This window comes from Chelonia mydas, chromosome 16 (assembly GCF_015237465.2).
Source record: "Chelonia mydas isolate rCheMyd1 chromosome 16, rCheMyd1.pri.v2, whole genome shotgun sequence".
In the NCBI taxonomy this organism is placed as follows: Eukaryota; Metazoa; Chordata; order Testudines; family Cheloniidae; genus Chelonia; species Chelonia mydas.
The window spans coordinates 1,244,876-1,260,204 of record NC_057857.1 but is presented as its reverse complement, the minus strand read 5'-3'; the positions used below and the strand labels follow the sequence as shown (position 1 = coordinate 1,260,204).

The window sequence follows — 15,329 nt, the reverse complement described above, 5'->3', positions numbered from 1 at the left end:
GAGCTTTGTAGCTGGAGCCCTTGGTGAGCTAGAGCTCCACTAGACCCCTTCTCCATGGGCTCTGGTGAGCTGCCAGGTGGCAACCGTGGTCTGAGCACTGCCTATGGACCGGGTTTGAGACATGCAATCCCTCACATAGAGAGGGGGAGAAATGGAGAGAAGAGGGAGCAATGGAGAGGGAAGAGAAGGAGACAGTGAAGATGTGGAAGGCGCGGGAGGAGAGGGGGAAGAGCATTAGAGCGGGGAAAAGGCTCCCTCAGTTTCCCTCTCCATCACATGTCACTGTCACTGGAATACACTTGTTATTTCAGCCTAATGGGAAACACTTCAGGGATTCATTAAGGAAAGAAAAATGTTCCTGTCAATGGCCTTGATGGGAGCCAATTCCAGCTCTACTCGGCCTCCCAATGGCAATTGCCTCCCAACACACAATAGTCTGGGGGCGCCTGAGCCCAAGCGCAGGCTGGAAGGGAACAAAGCTGCTCCTAGTTCAGATCAGATCTCTCCACTCTGGTTAGTTTAAGTCTTTGTCTCTCTTGCTCATTCGCAGGCCTCGTGCCAGTGCTGTGGAGCCCAGGGCCTCCCCCAGCAGTGACAAGAGCAAAAGCCACCTAGTCCCATGGCCTCAGCTGAGGTAGCAGCAGCAAAAGAAGCAACTGAGAAGTGCCTGGGCTGATACTCCTGCAGGAATAACATCACCGACAGCTCTCTCCACAGGCCACAAGCCAGGGTGTGTTGCCCACACATCAAGCAGAGGAAGCACATCATAAATTAGAGAGCTAATCAAGAAAGAAGTTAACAAAGGGGGGAATGAATGAGTCAGAGGGCCCGTCTACACTACCACTTAAGTCGACCTAACTTACATCGCTCAGGAGTGGGAAAAAGACACCCTCCCCCAAACCTAGCTTCTGCCTCTTGCCAAGGTGGAGTAATTATGCCGACGGGTGCTATAGTAGACCTAGTATAGTAGATCTAACGTAGACCTAACCTGAGTAAACAAGGGAGAGCGAATGAATGACTGAAGTAGTGAACGAGCCTGAATAAGCAAGTAAGGGAAGACGGGAGAAAGAAAAGGACTGCGTTATGGTCTAGCTCCACACTCACCGCCCTGCCCACCCAAACACACCATTGTGCCAGCCACAGAACTTGGCTGTCTGAAGCTTTGACACCCTCCGACGCTGTCGTGCACGGGCCCACACTAACTATGAGAAAAAAGATTGGTGCAGCAACAGCCATTCCACTTACGCTTGCACAGTTGTAGTAGCAGTTTGAAAACTGAAGAGGTTCTCCTTGGGGAACCAGGTCCGTATGGGAACATCACCTGGAAGAGACAGAGCTAACACTGAGTGTCCACCAGACATAAATAGGTTTCACACAGATGTAGTTAGTGATGGGGACATCTTCCAAAACAGTCTCCCACTGCACCTCTTCTCAACAACCAAACACGCTTGAAGGCTGGCAATTTCTTTCCATTCATAGGAAAGAATCCTGAACACAATTTGCTACTTCTTCCATGCCAACAGAAATTATCTTTTACCTTCTGTAGTAATGTGAAAGACCAGCTGAGCTTGAAATACACATGAGCCTCACCAGTACTGTGCCCTGTGCTAAATGGGACATTAGAGATGTTTGTGCATGTGTCGGTTTGTGCACATGTAACTGCCATGTACTTTATGGACTGGACTGTACCTTCTCCAATGTGTTTGCCTAATGTGCTACTCTGAAGGGAAGCTATCCTAGGGAGAGAGATGCCTCTTGAGATAGGAAAACTGGGAAGCAATGTCACCAGTTCTAGGCCATGTATATCTGGATTGTCCCCCCTTTAGAATTCAAATGGAACATTCGATAGGAAGACTGGAGGCACCCGAGACACCCAGAACTCATTTGGCCCCCTCTGTGTATAAACTATCCTGCACCAACCAATGGCTGCTTTTTTCCCAGCTCCTTTGCAACAGGACATCAATCTCCACATCATTGCTAATGACAAAGAGCTTGAACAAAATCATTACTGAGCATTGAGTCTGCTTGTCCCAGACACACAAACAGAAACCAATGCAAAATGGAGCACAGATCTTAAACAGTTTATATCTGTTTGTGATCCTTAAACCCACAGCCATCAGGTGGGGCTCTGAATTCCTGCCTATCCCACGATTAGATGAAGAGCTCCTACTGAGTAGATGCCTCAGGGACTGATAGTGTGATGGATTGTCATTATGCTATGGAAGCTTTCAGCTCAAGGTCACTGGTTCAGATTCAAACCAGGAAAATTATGGGCAACAGTCAATACCATCTGATAACAGGTCCTGGAATAGCCTGGATGAAGGGAGCTGCTAGTCTCGATCTACTTCTCGGTAAACAGGTGTCCACATCACAAAAGACATTAATTGCCCCCACCGGTCCCCAGCCTCAGCAGAGAGAGTGAACAGGAGGATTGAGCTATGCTTTCACTCCTAAAAGTAGTGCCAGTATGCCAGGGGTGAGGAGCAGTGGCATCCAGGAAGCGTCTGCTATCCTTGCTTGGTAATTAGAGAGTGGATTTCAGACTCCAGGGCTCATCTGGCAGGGTAAACTTTTGTTTATAAGCATGAAGTTCTCCTTTTCTTAAAGCAGGTCATAATCCACCCAATCTGAGAGTTGCAGTGTAAACTGAGAGTTGTAAATATCAATCTAACCAAAAAACAACAGCAGTGCAGTGCTTTTCCTGGAGTTTAATGACCAGTTGCTATAAGCAGATGACCTAAATTGCAGCTGATGGATCCACTTAGTTGTTAACCCCCACAAAATGACTAGAGTCAGTGCAGTTGTTGCTACTGTATGGTGAAAATTGGAGGATGGTGATAGGCATAGGGAATTATTTAGGGGTGATGTTGTCTGAATTGGCAGTGATGTCCTCTGCATTAGCCAGCCAGGTTGCCTGAAATGTCTCAACATTTCTTTCAGTGGCAGTATCACATCAGCAGCTGCACAAGAGACAAGAGCCCCTAACCCCCGAGAATGGAGTTCAGATACCAAGGGGATGAGACTGGTTTAGACTGAACTGCTAGGCAGACGATGATATTGCAGCATTAATTCACACCAGGAATCCCTACACTGCAGGGCAAGAGCAGAACTAAAATTCAAGCCTTTGGGGAAATGAGGGAATAGATTTCTTGCTTCCACTCGTTGCACAGTTCCAATAACTTTTGCTCTTGCCTTGTGTGAATGATTTGCTATGCAACATTTCATGAAACCTGTTGCACTTCCACTCTGTAGCCATGGGTTTGCCTTAAGCTGTAACACGACAGTACCAGTGTGAAATTCTAGCTTGCGAGGGCTACATCTACACTACAGCACTTACAGCAGCTCAGCTGCACCGACGCAGCTTGCTGTGGAGATGCTCTACGCCAGGGGTGCGCACACTTTTTGGCCCGAGGGCCACATCGGTGTTGCAAAACGGTATGGAGGGCTGGGTAGGGAAGACTGTGCCTCCCCAAACAGCCTGGCCCCCGCTCCCTGACTGCCCCCCTCAGAACTCCCGACCCATCCAACCCCCCCTGCTTCTTGTCCCCTGACAACCCCCTCCTGGGACCCCCGCCCCAACCGCCCCCCAGGACCCCAGCCCCTATCCAACCCCCTCTGCTCCCTGTCCCCTGACTGCCCCGACCCCTATCCACACCCCCGCCCGCAGACAGGCCCCCCCGGGACGCCCACGCCTACCCAACCCCCCCTGTTCCCCGTCCCCTGACACCCCCCCCGGCCAGAACCTCCGCCCCATCCAACCTCCCCCTGCTCCCTGTCCCCTGACAGCCCCTCGCTCCCCTGGGACTCCAACACGTATACAACCACCCCCTGATCCCTGTTCCCTGACTGCCCCCTGGGACCCCCAGCCCCTTATCCAACTCCCCACCGTCCCCCGCTCCCTTACCATGCTGCTCAGAGCAGCAGGAGCTCGCAGCCACACCACCCGCACTGCCCAGCAGAAGTGGCGGGCCACAGTGCTGACTGCGCGGTGCGCTGAGGCTGCGGGAGAGGGGGGACAGCGGGGGATGGGACGGGGGCTAGCCTCCTCGGCCAGGAGCTCAGGGGCTGGGCAGGATGGGCTCACGGGCTGGATGTGGCCCGCAGGCCATAGTTTGCTCACCTCTGCTCTAAGCTGATGGGAGTGAGCTCTCCCATCGGTTTAATAACTTCTGCTTCCACCAGAGGCTCTCCCACTGACATAGTGCTATCTATGCCAGGCTTAGGTGGGTGTAATTTACATTGCTCAAGCATATGGATTATTCACACCCCTGAGTGACATAAGTTATACTGAAGTAACCTTTAGCCTAGACAAGATCTGAAAAAACTTTCAGGATGTGGTGCCAATATGTATAATGGGGTTTGATCATTGAAGGTTTTGGCAAGATCATGATAAACTGTCAATTAAGAATCAACCATCAAAAACTAGGGGTGTCAAATTTCCAGAAATTTTGAAGGCAGAGGGGAAAAGCAGGTTTTTTCAGGGGAGTTCTGGAAAATAATAGAAATGTTGGGAAAAAACAAAATATGTGCAGTAGTTACTTGCTTATCAAAGCTAAACTTTATTTACTTCTTTAAGAATGAGAAATGTATTATCTATAATTTAGTTAGTACATCAAAAGTTCTGTTTGGTGTACTTATGTAAGCAGAGGCTGAATGAGCTCTCCCCTGACATCTAGTGGTGAGCTGTGGAAAAGGACTTCATGAGCTGATCTTGTTTGCACAGCCCACCCACCCTGCCTAGGTGCTCAGCATGATGGGATTGCTTGCCCAAATGGTCACTTTTGGCTGGTGTTGGATCCCCAGTCTCCTTCTTATTGGGGCAGGAGTAACAAAGTGTTGTTATCCTTGTGTGAATCAGGGGCAGCAGAACTGTACTTGGCATAGTGTGATTTAGGGTCTCACCCTCAACTAAATGGCACTTGCTAGGCAGGAGACATGGGGTCCAAAGCCTAGTGAGTGGGGATAGGTACTTGTGCTTGGTGGTATGGGTTCTAGACATCACTTGACCTTGCCTTTCTGCACTGTGTAATAACAGAGCTAATTTAGACTCAATTGAGAGTCTTGTCATACGTAGAGCTGAAATCACTGATAGCTAGGTCTGAGCATTAGACCTGCTTTGGGACAGTGTCTCTGATGCAAGAGATTGCCCAGTGTGCACCAGCAGTGAGGCTCCCCACTAACAGCTGGCATCACTGAGAGCTGTGTTAAGTTGTGGGACCTGAAGACAGCCAGATGGCTTGGCAAGCGGCTGGCAGGGTGGCCAGCAGAGAGGTGTGGTGATTGGCCGGCAAGGCAACCAGTGGAGAGGCTAGCAGGGAGGCGTGGAGCACCGATCAGCAGGGTGGCTGGCAAAGAGGAGTGGCAAGTGCCCAGGCAGCGGAGCGAGTGAAGTGCCTTCTTATCCCCCCTCTACCCAAGGCAGGAGGTGAACTCTGCAGATGCACCTCTGGACTCTGGGTCTGCACTGACTTAGGACAACAACTGTGAATGGGGTGCAGAGAAGGGACAGTCATGTTATAGGTATCTTTGGTTGCTGAACTTAAGAACCTGACGGAAAAGGACACTGCCCAACTTATTGGGGATCTGTCTTTTGCTTATGATGTATGTTTATGAACCCTGTTTGTGGCGTTTTCCTAAATTAATGCTGGGTTAGTTCCCTCCTTTTATTAAAAGTTTCTTTTCCACACACAGACTCTGTGCTTGTGAGAGGGTGCTCTTAGAGGCACCCAGAGGGTGATATGTAATTGTCCCAGGTTACTGGGTGGGGGCTCGAGTGGGTTTTGTGTTATACTGTTGAAGAGAAACCCCTAGATATTGAACTCAACCCTTGTTGCTGCCAATTCCAACAGGCAGAAGGGTTACACTTATTTATTTAATAAGTAAAATTATTTAGTTTTTATCTGAATAATAATGACAAACATATCTAGTATTAGGGATAGGGTTGCAGCTGCACACTAAGGTGAACAGAAAAAATATATAAAAAGTTGAAAATAGAAAGCCTCAATATTGTTGTAAACAAAAAGGAAGGTCATGTCCTTTGGGCTCAGAAAAATGGATGTAAACAGCGCTCACCTGACATTATCATGCAGACACAGAAGAAATTCATGTTTGTAGAGAAAAGCCCAGAAAACTAACGTTCATAATTTAGTTAAAATACAATATTAAGGACCAACAGTAAATTTGTATATATATCCAAACTTTATATTAGTAACACCAGATTCTTTAATAGTGCATTATCATATATGCCATAAGTGTTAAAATTATAGATATAACTAGCCATCCGATGAACCAGTATAATATAATTTAAACAGTTGCTAATGTATTCTGGGAAATGCTAGCATAGCTCAGATTTTTCCTTCTTTCCTTTCTCTTTCAGTGGTCATTCTGAGAGAAACCTGGGAGGCAGTGACCATGAGATGGTCGAGTTCAGGATCCTGACACAAGGAAGAAAGGAGAGCAGCAGAATACGGACCCTGGACTTCAGAAAAGCAGACTTTGACAACCTCAGGGAACTGAATGAAGGAGGCAATCTAGTGACAGAGGATGTGGAAAAAGCTAATGTACCCAATGCTTTTTTTGCCTCTGTCTTCACGAACAAGGTCAGCTCCCAGACTACTGCACTGGGCAGCACAGCATGGGGAGGAGGTGACCAGCCCTCTGTGGAGAAAGAAGTGGTTCGGGACTATTTAGAAAAGCTGGACGAGCACAAGTCCATGGGGCTGGATACGCTGCATCCGAGAGCGCTAAAGGAGTTGGCGGATGTGATTGCAGAGCCATTCGCCATTATCTTTGGAAACTCATGGCGACTGGAGGAGGTCCCGGATGACTGGAAAAAAGCTCCTGTAGTGCCCATCTTTAAAAAAGGGAAGGAGGAGGATCCGGGGAACTACAGGCCTGTCAGCCTCACCTCAGTCCCTAGAAAAATCATGGAGCAGGTCCTCAAGGAATCAATTCTGAAGCACTTAGACGAGAGGAAAGTGATCACGAACAGTCAGCATGGATTCACCAAGGGCAAGTCATGCCTGACTAATCTAATTGCTTTCTATGACGAGATAATTGGCTCTGTGGATGAGGGGAAAGCAGTGGACGTGTTGTTCCTTGACTTTAGCAAAGCTTTTGACACGGTCTCCCACAGTATTCTTGTCAGCAAGTTAAAGAAGTATGGGCTGGATGAATGGACTATAAGGTGGATAGAAAGCTGGCTTGATTGTCGGGCTCAACGGGTAGTGATCAATGGCTCCATGTCTGGTTGGCAGCCGGTATCAAGTGGAGTGCCCCAAGGGTTGGTTCTGGGGCCGGTTTTGTTCAATATCTTCATTAATGATCTGGAGGATGGTGTGGATTGCACCTTCAGCAAGTTTGCAGATGACACTAAACTGGGAGGAGAGGTAGATACGCTGGAGGGTAGGGATAGGATACAGAGGGACCTAGACAAATGAGAGGATTGGGCCAAAAGAAATCTGATGAGGTTCAACAAGGACAAGTGCAGAGTCCTGCACTTAGGACAGAAGACTCCCATGCACCGCTACAAACTAGGAACCGAATGGCTCGGCAGCAGTTCTGCAGAAAAGGACCTAGGGGTTACAGTGGATGAGAAGCTGGATATGAGTCAATAGTGTGCCCTTGTTGCCAAGAAGGCCAATGGCATTTAGGGATGTATAAGTAGGGGCATTGCCAGCAGATCAAGGGACATGATCGTTCCCCTCTATTCGACATTGGTGAGGCCTCATCTGGAGTACCGTGTCCAGTTTTGGGCCCCACCCTACAAGAAGGATGTGGAAAAATTGGAAAAAGTCCAGTGGAGGGCAACAAAAAAGATTAGGGGACTGGAACACATGACTTATGAGGAGAGGCTGAGGGAACTGGGATTGTTTAGTCTGCGGAAGAGAAGAATGAGGGGGGATTTGATAGCTGCTTTCAACTACCTGAAAGAGGGTTCCAAAGAGGATGGCTCTAGACTGTTCTCAGTGGTAGCAGATGACAGAACGAGGAGTAATGGTCTCAAGTTGCAGTGGGGGAGGTTTCGGTTGGATATTAGGAAAAACTTTTTCACTACGAGGGTGGTGAAGCACTGGAATGGGTTACCTAGGGAGGTGGTGGAATCTCCTTCTTTCGAAGTTTTTAAGGTCAGGCTTGACAAAGCCCTGGCTGGGATGATTTAGTTGGGGATTGGTCCTGCTTTGAGCAGGGGGTTGGACTAGATGACCTCCTGAGGTCCCTTCCAACCCTGATAGAATCATAGACTATGAAAATATTCCAGGTAACAGTTTCTTTTCAATTTTTCCCATACAAAGCTTTTTTTTTTTTTTTTTTGGGGGGGGGGTGAACCCCTAATTTTTCCCCAAAATTTTGTAGTTTTTCCAGACCCTCATCTCTCTATCAAAAACCTCTTACAAGGTGCATATGGAGCATGCTATTAATCCTATCACTCTCACACAGGTCAGCTGTTGGCTGTTTACAGCAGGGCAGCATTTGATGTGAACTTTCAGGCTGTGAGACAAGTCACAGGACCCCTCTCTGCAAAGAACAGGAGTAGGTCTCTGAATTGCAGAATGAGAGACAGATGAGCGAGTGACTGAGGTTTCTGCCTGCCATTGAGAAAGCAGCATGAGCAGTGACAGAAGCCAACTGGCCTTCCATAAGCTCACATATAAGTGAGGAAAACTGATGCGTTAATGTCAAGAAATGTGAAGTTGCTGTTTTTGCTGAGGTTTAAGAGCAAGGTTCTGTAAATCTCTTGCAGACGTGTGTAATTATTACTCTTGTAAGCAGTGCTACTCACCTGAGAAAGCACTATTAATGTAAGGGTTTGCAAGATCAGGCCCAATGCCATGCACTTGGTTCTAGTTCTTCTGCGTAAACAGTCTTATTACTATTCTCATTCTCAGAAGTAAAGTTTCAGGAAGGCAGAGGCTATTTGTCTGTTTAGCAGAGGCCATTTCCCCTCACAAGGTTGCATAGCTGAAAAAATCTCTCTTAAAGTCTAAGGAGGGAAAGTTTGAGAAGATCAAAATGAGGAATGGAATCTTTCAAGTACAGCATTTGTTTGGCTTTGGGGATTTTGTTTTGTTTGTTTTTTTCCAGTAAGTGACATTGATAACTGCATTTTATAACCTACCATTCTCGGGGCTTTGTCCCATTGATTCATATTGATTAATCTGTAAGAGCTCCATTCCAGCAAAGTGCATTCTTTAATATTCAAAAAAATGGTTAAAGACATAAATATATCAAGTTTAAAATGTTACCCCTTTACCTTCCCAACTCAAACCAGCTCTGGTGGCTCACACTGGACCCAAATTATTAGCAGCGTATGCCCATTACTACCTACACAAAACCAAATCCCAAAGAGAATTTGGGCTCTCTCTCTGATAAGACTAGCCACAGAAACTACATTCTTATTGTGCTCTCACACAACCCTTCTCTCTTTGTCATTACACACAAAACAATCCTGTACCCGGGCAGAGTCACGTGTGACAAAAATGAAGGAAAACTCTTCTCATTTTTTGTATTGAAGAAACCGAAATAATAAATTAAGGCCAACGTTTTCAAATGTGGGGTTTAAGGTTAAGCATAGATACCCTATGATAGATACCAAATAAAGGTGCCCTGGTTTTCACTGGCCATGGATAGTATTGGGAGCTGTGGTGTTCAGCACCTTGAAAAATCCGGGGATTTTTCTTTACAGTAGTCTACGTATGAATTTTGGTGCCTAACTTCAGGTAGCCAGGTTGGAAAATGTGGCCCCCACCTAACCCTCATGGCATTTTGCACGCACACCACTAAGGGCAGGATCCGGGGAAAAGCCCCTTTGTTTGAGCTCCCTTATATTTTCTTCTCCTTGCAAACGAGGCCCGAGCCCTCCTGTAGTTAACTTGGCACCTGTCTCTTAAAGGCTGTTTGTAAAAACAGTCAAGAAAACAACGTCAGCACCTTTGCCACAGTCAGACATCTTCCTTCTTACTGACATAAACTAGAGAAAGAGATCGACATACAAACATTGCATTAAATGTAACACACTGCGTACGAATTGAGGTGTAAAATGTGATTAGTTGAAACAATAGTAAAGAATAAAATTGTCAAACACATAGAAGAACATAAATTGTTGCGCAAAAGTCAGCATGGTTTCTGTAAAGGGAGATCGTGTCTTACTAATCTATGAGAGGTTTCAGAGTAGCAGCCGTGTTAGTCTGTATCCACAAAAAGAAAAGGAGGACTTGTGGCACCTTAGAGACTAACACATTTATTTGAGCATAAGCTTTCGTGAGCTACAGCTCACTCAGAGTTCTTTGTGGGGGTCAACAACCATGTGGACAAGGGGGAGCCAGTGGACATAGTGTACTTAGATTTCCAGAAAGCCTTTGACAAGGTCCCTCACCAAAGGCTCCCGCACCAAAGGCTCTTACGTGAATTAAGATGTCATGCAATAAGAGGGAAGATCCTTTCATGGCTTGAGAACTGGTTAAAAGACAGGGAACAAAGGGTAGGAATACATGGTAAATTTTCAGAATGGAGAGGGGTAACTAGTGGTGTTCCCCAAGGGTCAGACCTAGGACCAATCCTTATTCAACTTATTCATAAATGATCTGGAGAAAGGGGTAAACAGTGGGGTGGCATAGTTTGCAGATGATACTAAACTGCTCAAGATAGTTAAGACCAAAGCAGACTTTGAAGAACTTCGAAAAGATTTCACAACACTAAGTGACTGGGCAACAAAATGGCAAATGAAATTTAACGTGGGTAAATGTAAAGTAATGCCCATTGGGAAAAAATAACCCAACTATACATACAATATGATGGGGGGCTAATTTAGCTACAACTAATCAGGAGAAAGATCTTGGAGTCATCGTGGATAATTCTCTGAAGACATCCATGCAGTGTGCACCAGCAGTCAAAAAAGCAAACGGGATGTTAGGAATCATTAAAAAAGGGATAGAGAATAAGACGGAGAATATCTTATTGCCCTTATATAAATCCATGGTACACCCACATCTTGAATACTGTGTACAGATGTGGTCCCCTCATCTCAAAAAAGATATACTGGCATTAGAAAAGGTTCAGAAAAGGGCATCTAAAATGATTAGGGTTTTGGAACGGGTCCCATATGAGGAGAGATTAAAGAGGCTAGGACTTTTCATCTTGGAAAAGAGGAGACTAAGGGGGGATATGATAGAGGTATATAAAATCATGAGTGGTGTGGAGAAAGTGAATAAGGAAAAGTTGTTTACTTGTTCCCATAATCTAAGAACGAGGGGCCACCCAATGAAATTAATGGGCAGCAGGTTTAAAACAAATAAAAGGAAGTTCTTCTTCACTCAGCGCACAGTGAACCTGCGGAACTCCTTGCCTGAGGAGGTTGTGAAGGCTAGGAATATAACAGGGTTTAAAAGAGAACTGGATACATTCATGGAGGTTAAGTCCATTAATGGCTATTAGCCAGGATGGGTAAGGAATGGTGTCCCTAGCCTCTGTTTGTCAGAGGGTGGAGATGGATGGCAGGAGAGAGATCACTTGATCATTACCTGTTAGGTTCACTCCCTCTGGGGCACCTGGCATTGGCCACTCTCGGCAGACAGGACACTGGGCTGGATGGACCTTTGGTCTGACCCAGTGTGGCCATTCTTATGTTCTTAGGAAAGCTTTAGATATTAAAGAAATCAAAGGATTTCTTAGCCCCAGATGATGACATGATAGATCATTTTGCCTGAAGATGCTCACGGTGTGAGCAGCAAATAGAGCACTGAGGAGGGAAGAAGTACAATTGCATATCACTCTGTTGTGTCCATAGAAAGGCACTATATGGTGTCATTCTGCAAGGAGGACTGAACTGTGTCACTCCACCCACAATAGTGTTTCCAGGGAAGCAGCATATTACAGAGTGTCTGCCCAAGGTAGCGTCCATCAAAGACGCTTTACAGCATCACCATGCAGAGTTTATGAGGTGGTGCAATAGGCTTCCTTATCGACCCTCTGCGGCATCAACTAGTGCTGCTGCTGCCAGGCTGGGGGCTGAGCCAACAGCAGGAGACCCGCTGGTCACATCAGGAGCGTTTGAGGCTGGGCGCTATCCACTCCCAGGAGCTTGCTCCTGCTGCCAAACAGAAGATCCCAACTGTGCATCCTCCTGACTTATTCTATGCTCACTGTTTTGCCACCTCCCTCTGCCCAGTGCCGGCACCACATACTAGCAAAGCACTCAAGGGGAAGCCCAAGGGATACTGGTTCAAGTTCTCTAGGCCAATCACTGTTCCTGGAGATTCATTTCTGAAGCCAGGAGAGAGGTGCAGCAGTCCATGTCAATAGGAACCATTGTACCCTTCGTGCACACAGCATCCACACTCACTTACCAGACACTCGATCAATACTATACATCCTCTCCAGCTTTTTCCGACGCCATCCTGTCTCGCTGGGCTGGTGCTGCTCCAGGTCAAAGGAGTGCTGGGAGTGGGCTGCCAACCGAGCACAGGCTGGGCAGTCCTTGGAGCCCTGCCGACTGCCTGCCCAGCCTTTGCAATGCCTGCTAATGTTGTGAGAGCTGCCAGCGCTCTGCAGGGGCTGGCCATGATGGCAGTCCTCTCGACCGGTGCCTTTCATCACCATCAGTTCCATGCTCTCGTTCTCAGGGTCCGACAGCATCGGCCTCTCACCAGAGATAGTATACACCCGTGCCTTCGGCCCCTCACTCGGAATCTTCTCGGCCTGCTCCTCAGAGAAGCTCCTCTCAAACTTGCCATCTGAGATGACAGACAGCCTGCGCTTGTTCTGAGCTGCCTGCTGCATCTCAGGGGAGTCTTCATAGGAGTCCGCTAACAGGTGATCTGAAACAGAGGGTACACTTGGTATTTATCGCTTAGACCCTGGGCTTGCCCCAGGCACTGACATAGTAGGTGCTTTGGAGCTGTAGCCTGTGTTATCTGTGTAGAAGGGGGAGAAAGAGAGGAGGGCAGATACACCTGTGAAACTAGGCAGTAGAATGTGTACCCATTGCCCTCGTAAATCTCGACAACTGGTGCTGAAACAAGAGGCATTTCTTGCAGTTGTGCCTATTTTATTTCCTTGCAAATGTCCCAAACACAAGAAAGGGCTGGAAGCTGACAGCAGGGGAACCAACATCTTCATGATTCTGGTCTTGAGCTTGCAAATGCTTACTCCCTGGAACAGTCCTTACTCAACTGAGCAGGCCTATTAACTTCAACAGGGCTGCCCATCTAAATAGGGGCTACTTAGGTGAGGGAGGTTCGTAGATAGGGCCCCTGGCTTGAGGAACAAACACCAAAGGCATGCATGCACCCAAGAGCATGCCCAAACCTTTCAGCCTATTCCCACAGAGCAGACCCCAGCAACGACCATGGGAGAGGGAGGAGAGTTGGAAGGGCATTCTGAATAATGGCATACAGACATGTACACACCATCCAACTTGGCTCTGGTACTGCCACAATGCACATGGCTTCAGACTGTTCCCAGAAAGCAGGGATTGCCTAGGTCAGGTGTATAGACATGGGCATCCATATTTGCAGAGTGTATGTCCTCTGGACTCTGGGAACAAGCTATTGGTCTGGGCATTCTTCTTGCACTGAATTGTTTTCTGCATCTGTTATTTAAAAACAAACGGAAGGAGAGGGGGAAGCATCAAAGATTTCTGGCCGATTTTCTGCATGCACAGCAAATCCAAAGAGGAGTCAATCCCCAGCTGCGATGGGAAGACCTTTTCTAGGTGACACCACCAGCAAGCAGTCATCATTGTTTGTAAACAGGAGCTGCACTGAAAGGAAGAAGCAATGACTCCTTGCATGGCATAAATGCAGCCAGAGCTGAGAGAGAGAGAAGCTCAGCATGTGGAGGGGAATTACAGATGTAATCTCCTTTCAGAGTACATGCAGTAAGTGAAATGCCAGGAAATCTCTGCATTATTCTTTGCACAGACCCAACAGCTGTCTCCACCCATCTGCCAGCCCCTTTCTTTTTTTTCCCCACAAGAGCTGTTTAATCATTTTGTGGGGGGTTGGGCAAAGGAGGTGCATTCCCTGCCAATTACTTTTTAATGAGTCCCCTAGCTGCTTCCCAACTGAAGGAAGGAGAAGCGCAAGGAGATATTAACATCTAACATGGACAATAAAAAACAAACCCAAACCTTTGCTTCATTAGACTTTTAATGAAAATGTTTCCTCTAGTGGCTGAGCTGTGATTAGAAAGAATCTCTAAAAGAGTTCAGGGCCCGGCCAGCCCCGTAACTACCCTCCAGAGAGTGCAGGAGCTGGCCTAGACGAATGGAGTAGCCTTAGGACAAAGATTTGCTGTGGTGCATCTGCAAATAAGTCTGCTCCATTGAATCATCCACCCCATCTCCTCATCCCTACACTTAGCCCCACTTTCCTTCCCTCCGTTGGGTCCCTCCATCTGCCTGGGGGATGTGGAGCAGCAAGACACCAGCGAAAGGAGCTCTTCAACTGCAGCCTTCCATTTCTTCTCCAGCTATCAAACAATAATAGAATACCATTTATTTTAAATATTTTTGGATGTTTACTACATTTTAAAATATATTAATTTCAATTACAACACAGAAAACAGTGTAAAGTGCTCACTTTATATTTATTTTTGATTATACATATTTGCCCTGTAAAAAAATAACTTTTTTCAATTCACCTCATACAAGTACTGTAGGGCAATCTCTTTCTCATGAATGTTGAACTTATAAATGTAGAATTATGTACAAAAAAACTGCATTCAAAAATAAAACAATGTAAACCTTTAGAGCCTACAAATCCACTCAGTCCTACTTCTTGGTCAGCCAGTCACCCAGAAAAACAAGGTTGGTTACAATTTGCAGGAGACAATACTGCCTGCTTCTGAAAGCAAGAACAAGTGTTTGCATGGCGCTGTTGTAGCCGGCGTTGCAAGACATTTACATGTCAGATACGCTAAAGATTCATATGTCCCTTCATGCTTCAACCATCATTCCAGAGGACATGCGTCCATGCTGATGATGGGTTCTGCTTGATAACGATCCAAAGCAGTGCAGACTGACACATGTTCATTTTCATCAACCAAGTCAGATGCCACCAGTAGAAGGCTGATTTTCTTTTTTGGTGGTTTGGGTTCTGTAGTTTCCACATCAGAGTGTTGCTCTTCTAAGACTTCTGAAAGCATGCCCCACACCTCGTCCCTTTCAGATTTTGGATGGCACTTCAGATTCTTAAACCTTGGGTCAAGTGCTGTAGCTATTTTTAGAAATCTCACATCGGTACCTTCTTTGCGTTTTCTCACATCTGCTGTGAAAGTGTTCTTAAAATGAACATATACTGGGTCATCATCCGAGACTGCTATATCATGCA

General features: G+C 46.6%; 1 protein-coding gene across 2 annotated transcripts in view; it reads right to left on the bottom strand.

Moving 5' to 3' along the window:
• Window positions 1–15,329, bottom strand: part of NSMF (NMDA receptor synaptonuclear signaling and neuronal migration factor) — an 81,849-nt gene that overhangs the window by 37,464 nt on the left and 29,056 nt on the right. For both annotated transcript variants that reach the window (XM_037880005.2, XM_007067661.4), the window contains exons 3-4: window positions 12,345–12,815; window positions 1,246–1,321 (exon numbers count right to left, since the gene is read on the bottom strand). In XM_037880005.2, the coding sequence (XP_037735933.1) occupies window positions 1,246–1,321; window positions 12,345–12,815 (547 nt within the window). The remainder of the gene's footprint in view (window positions 1–1,245; window positions 1,322–12,344; window positions 12,816–15,329) is intronic.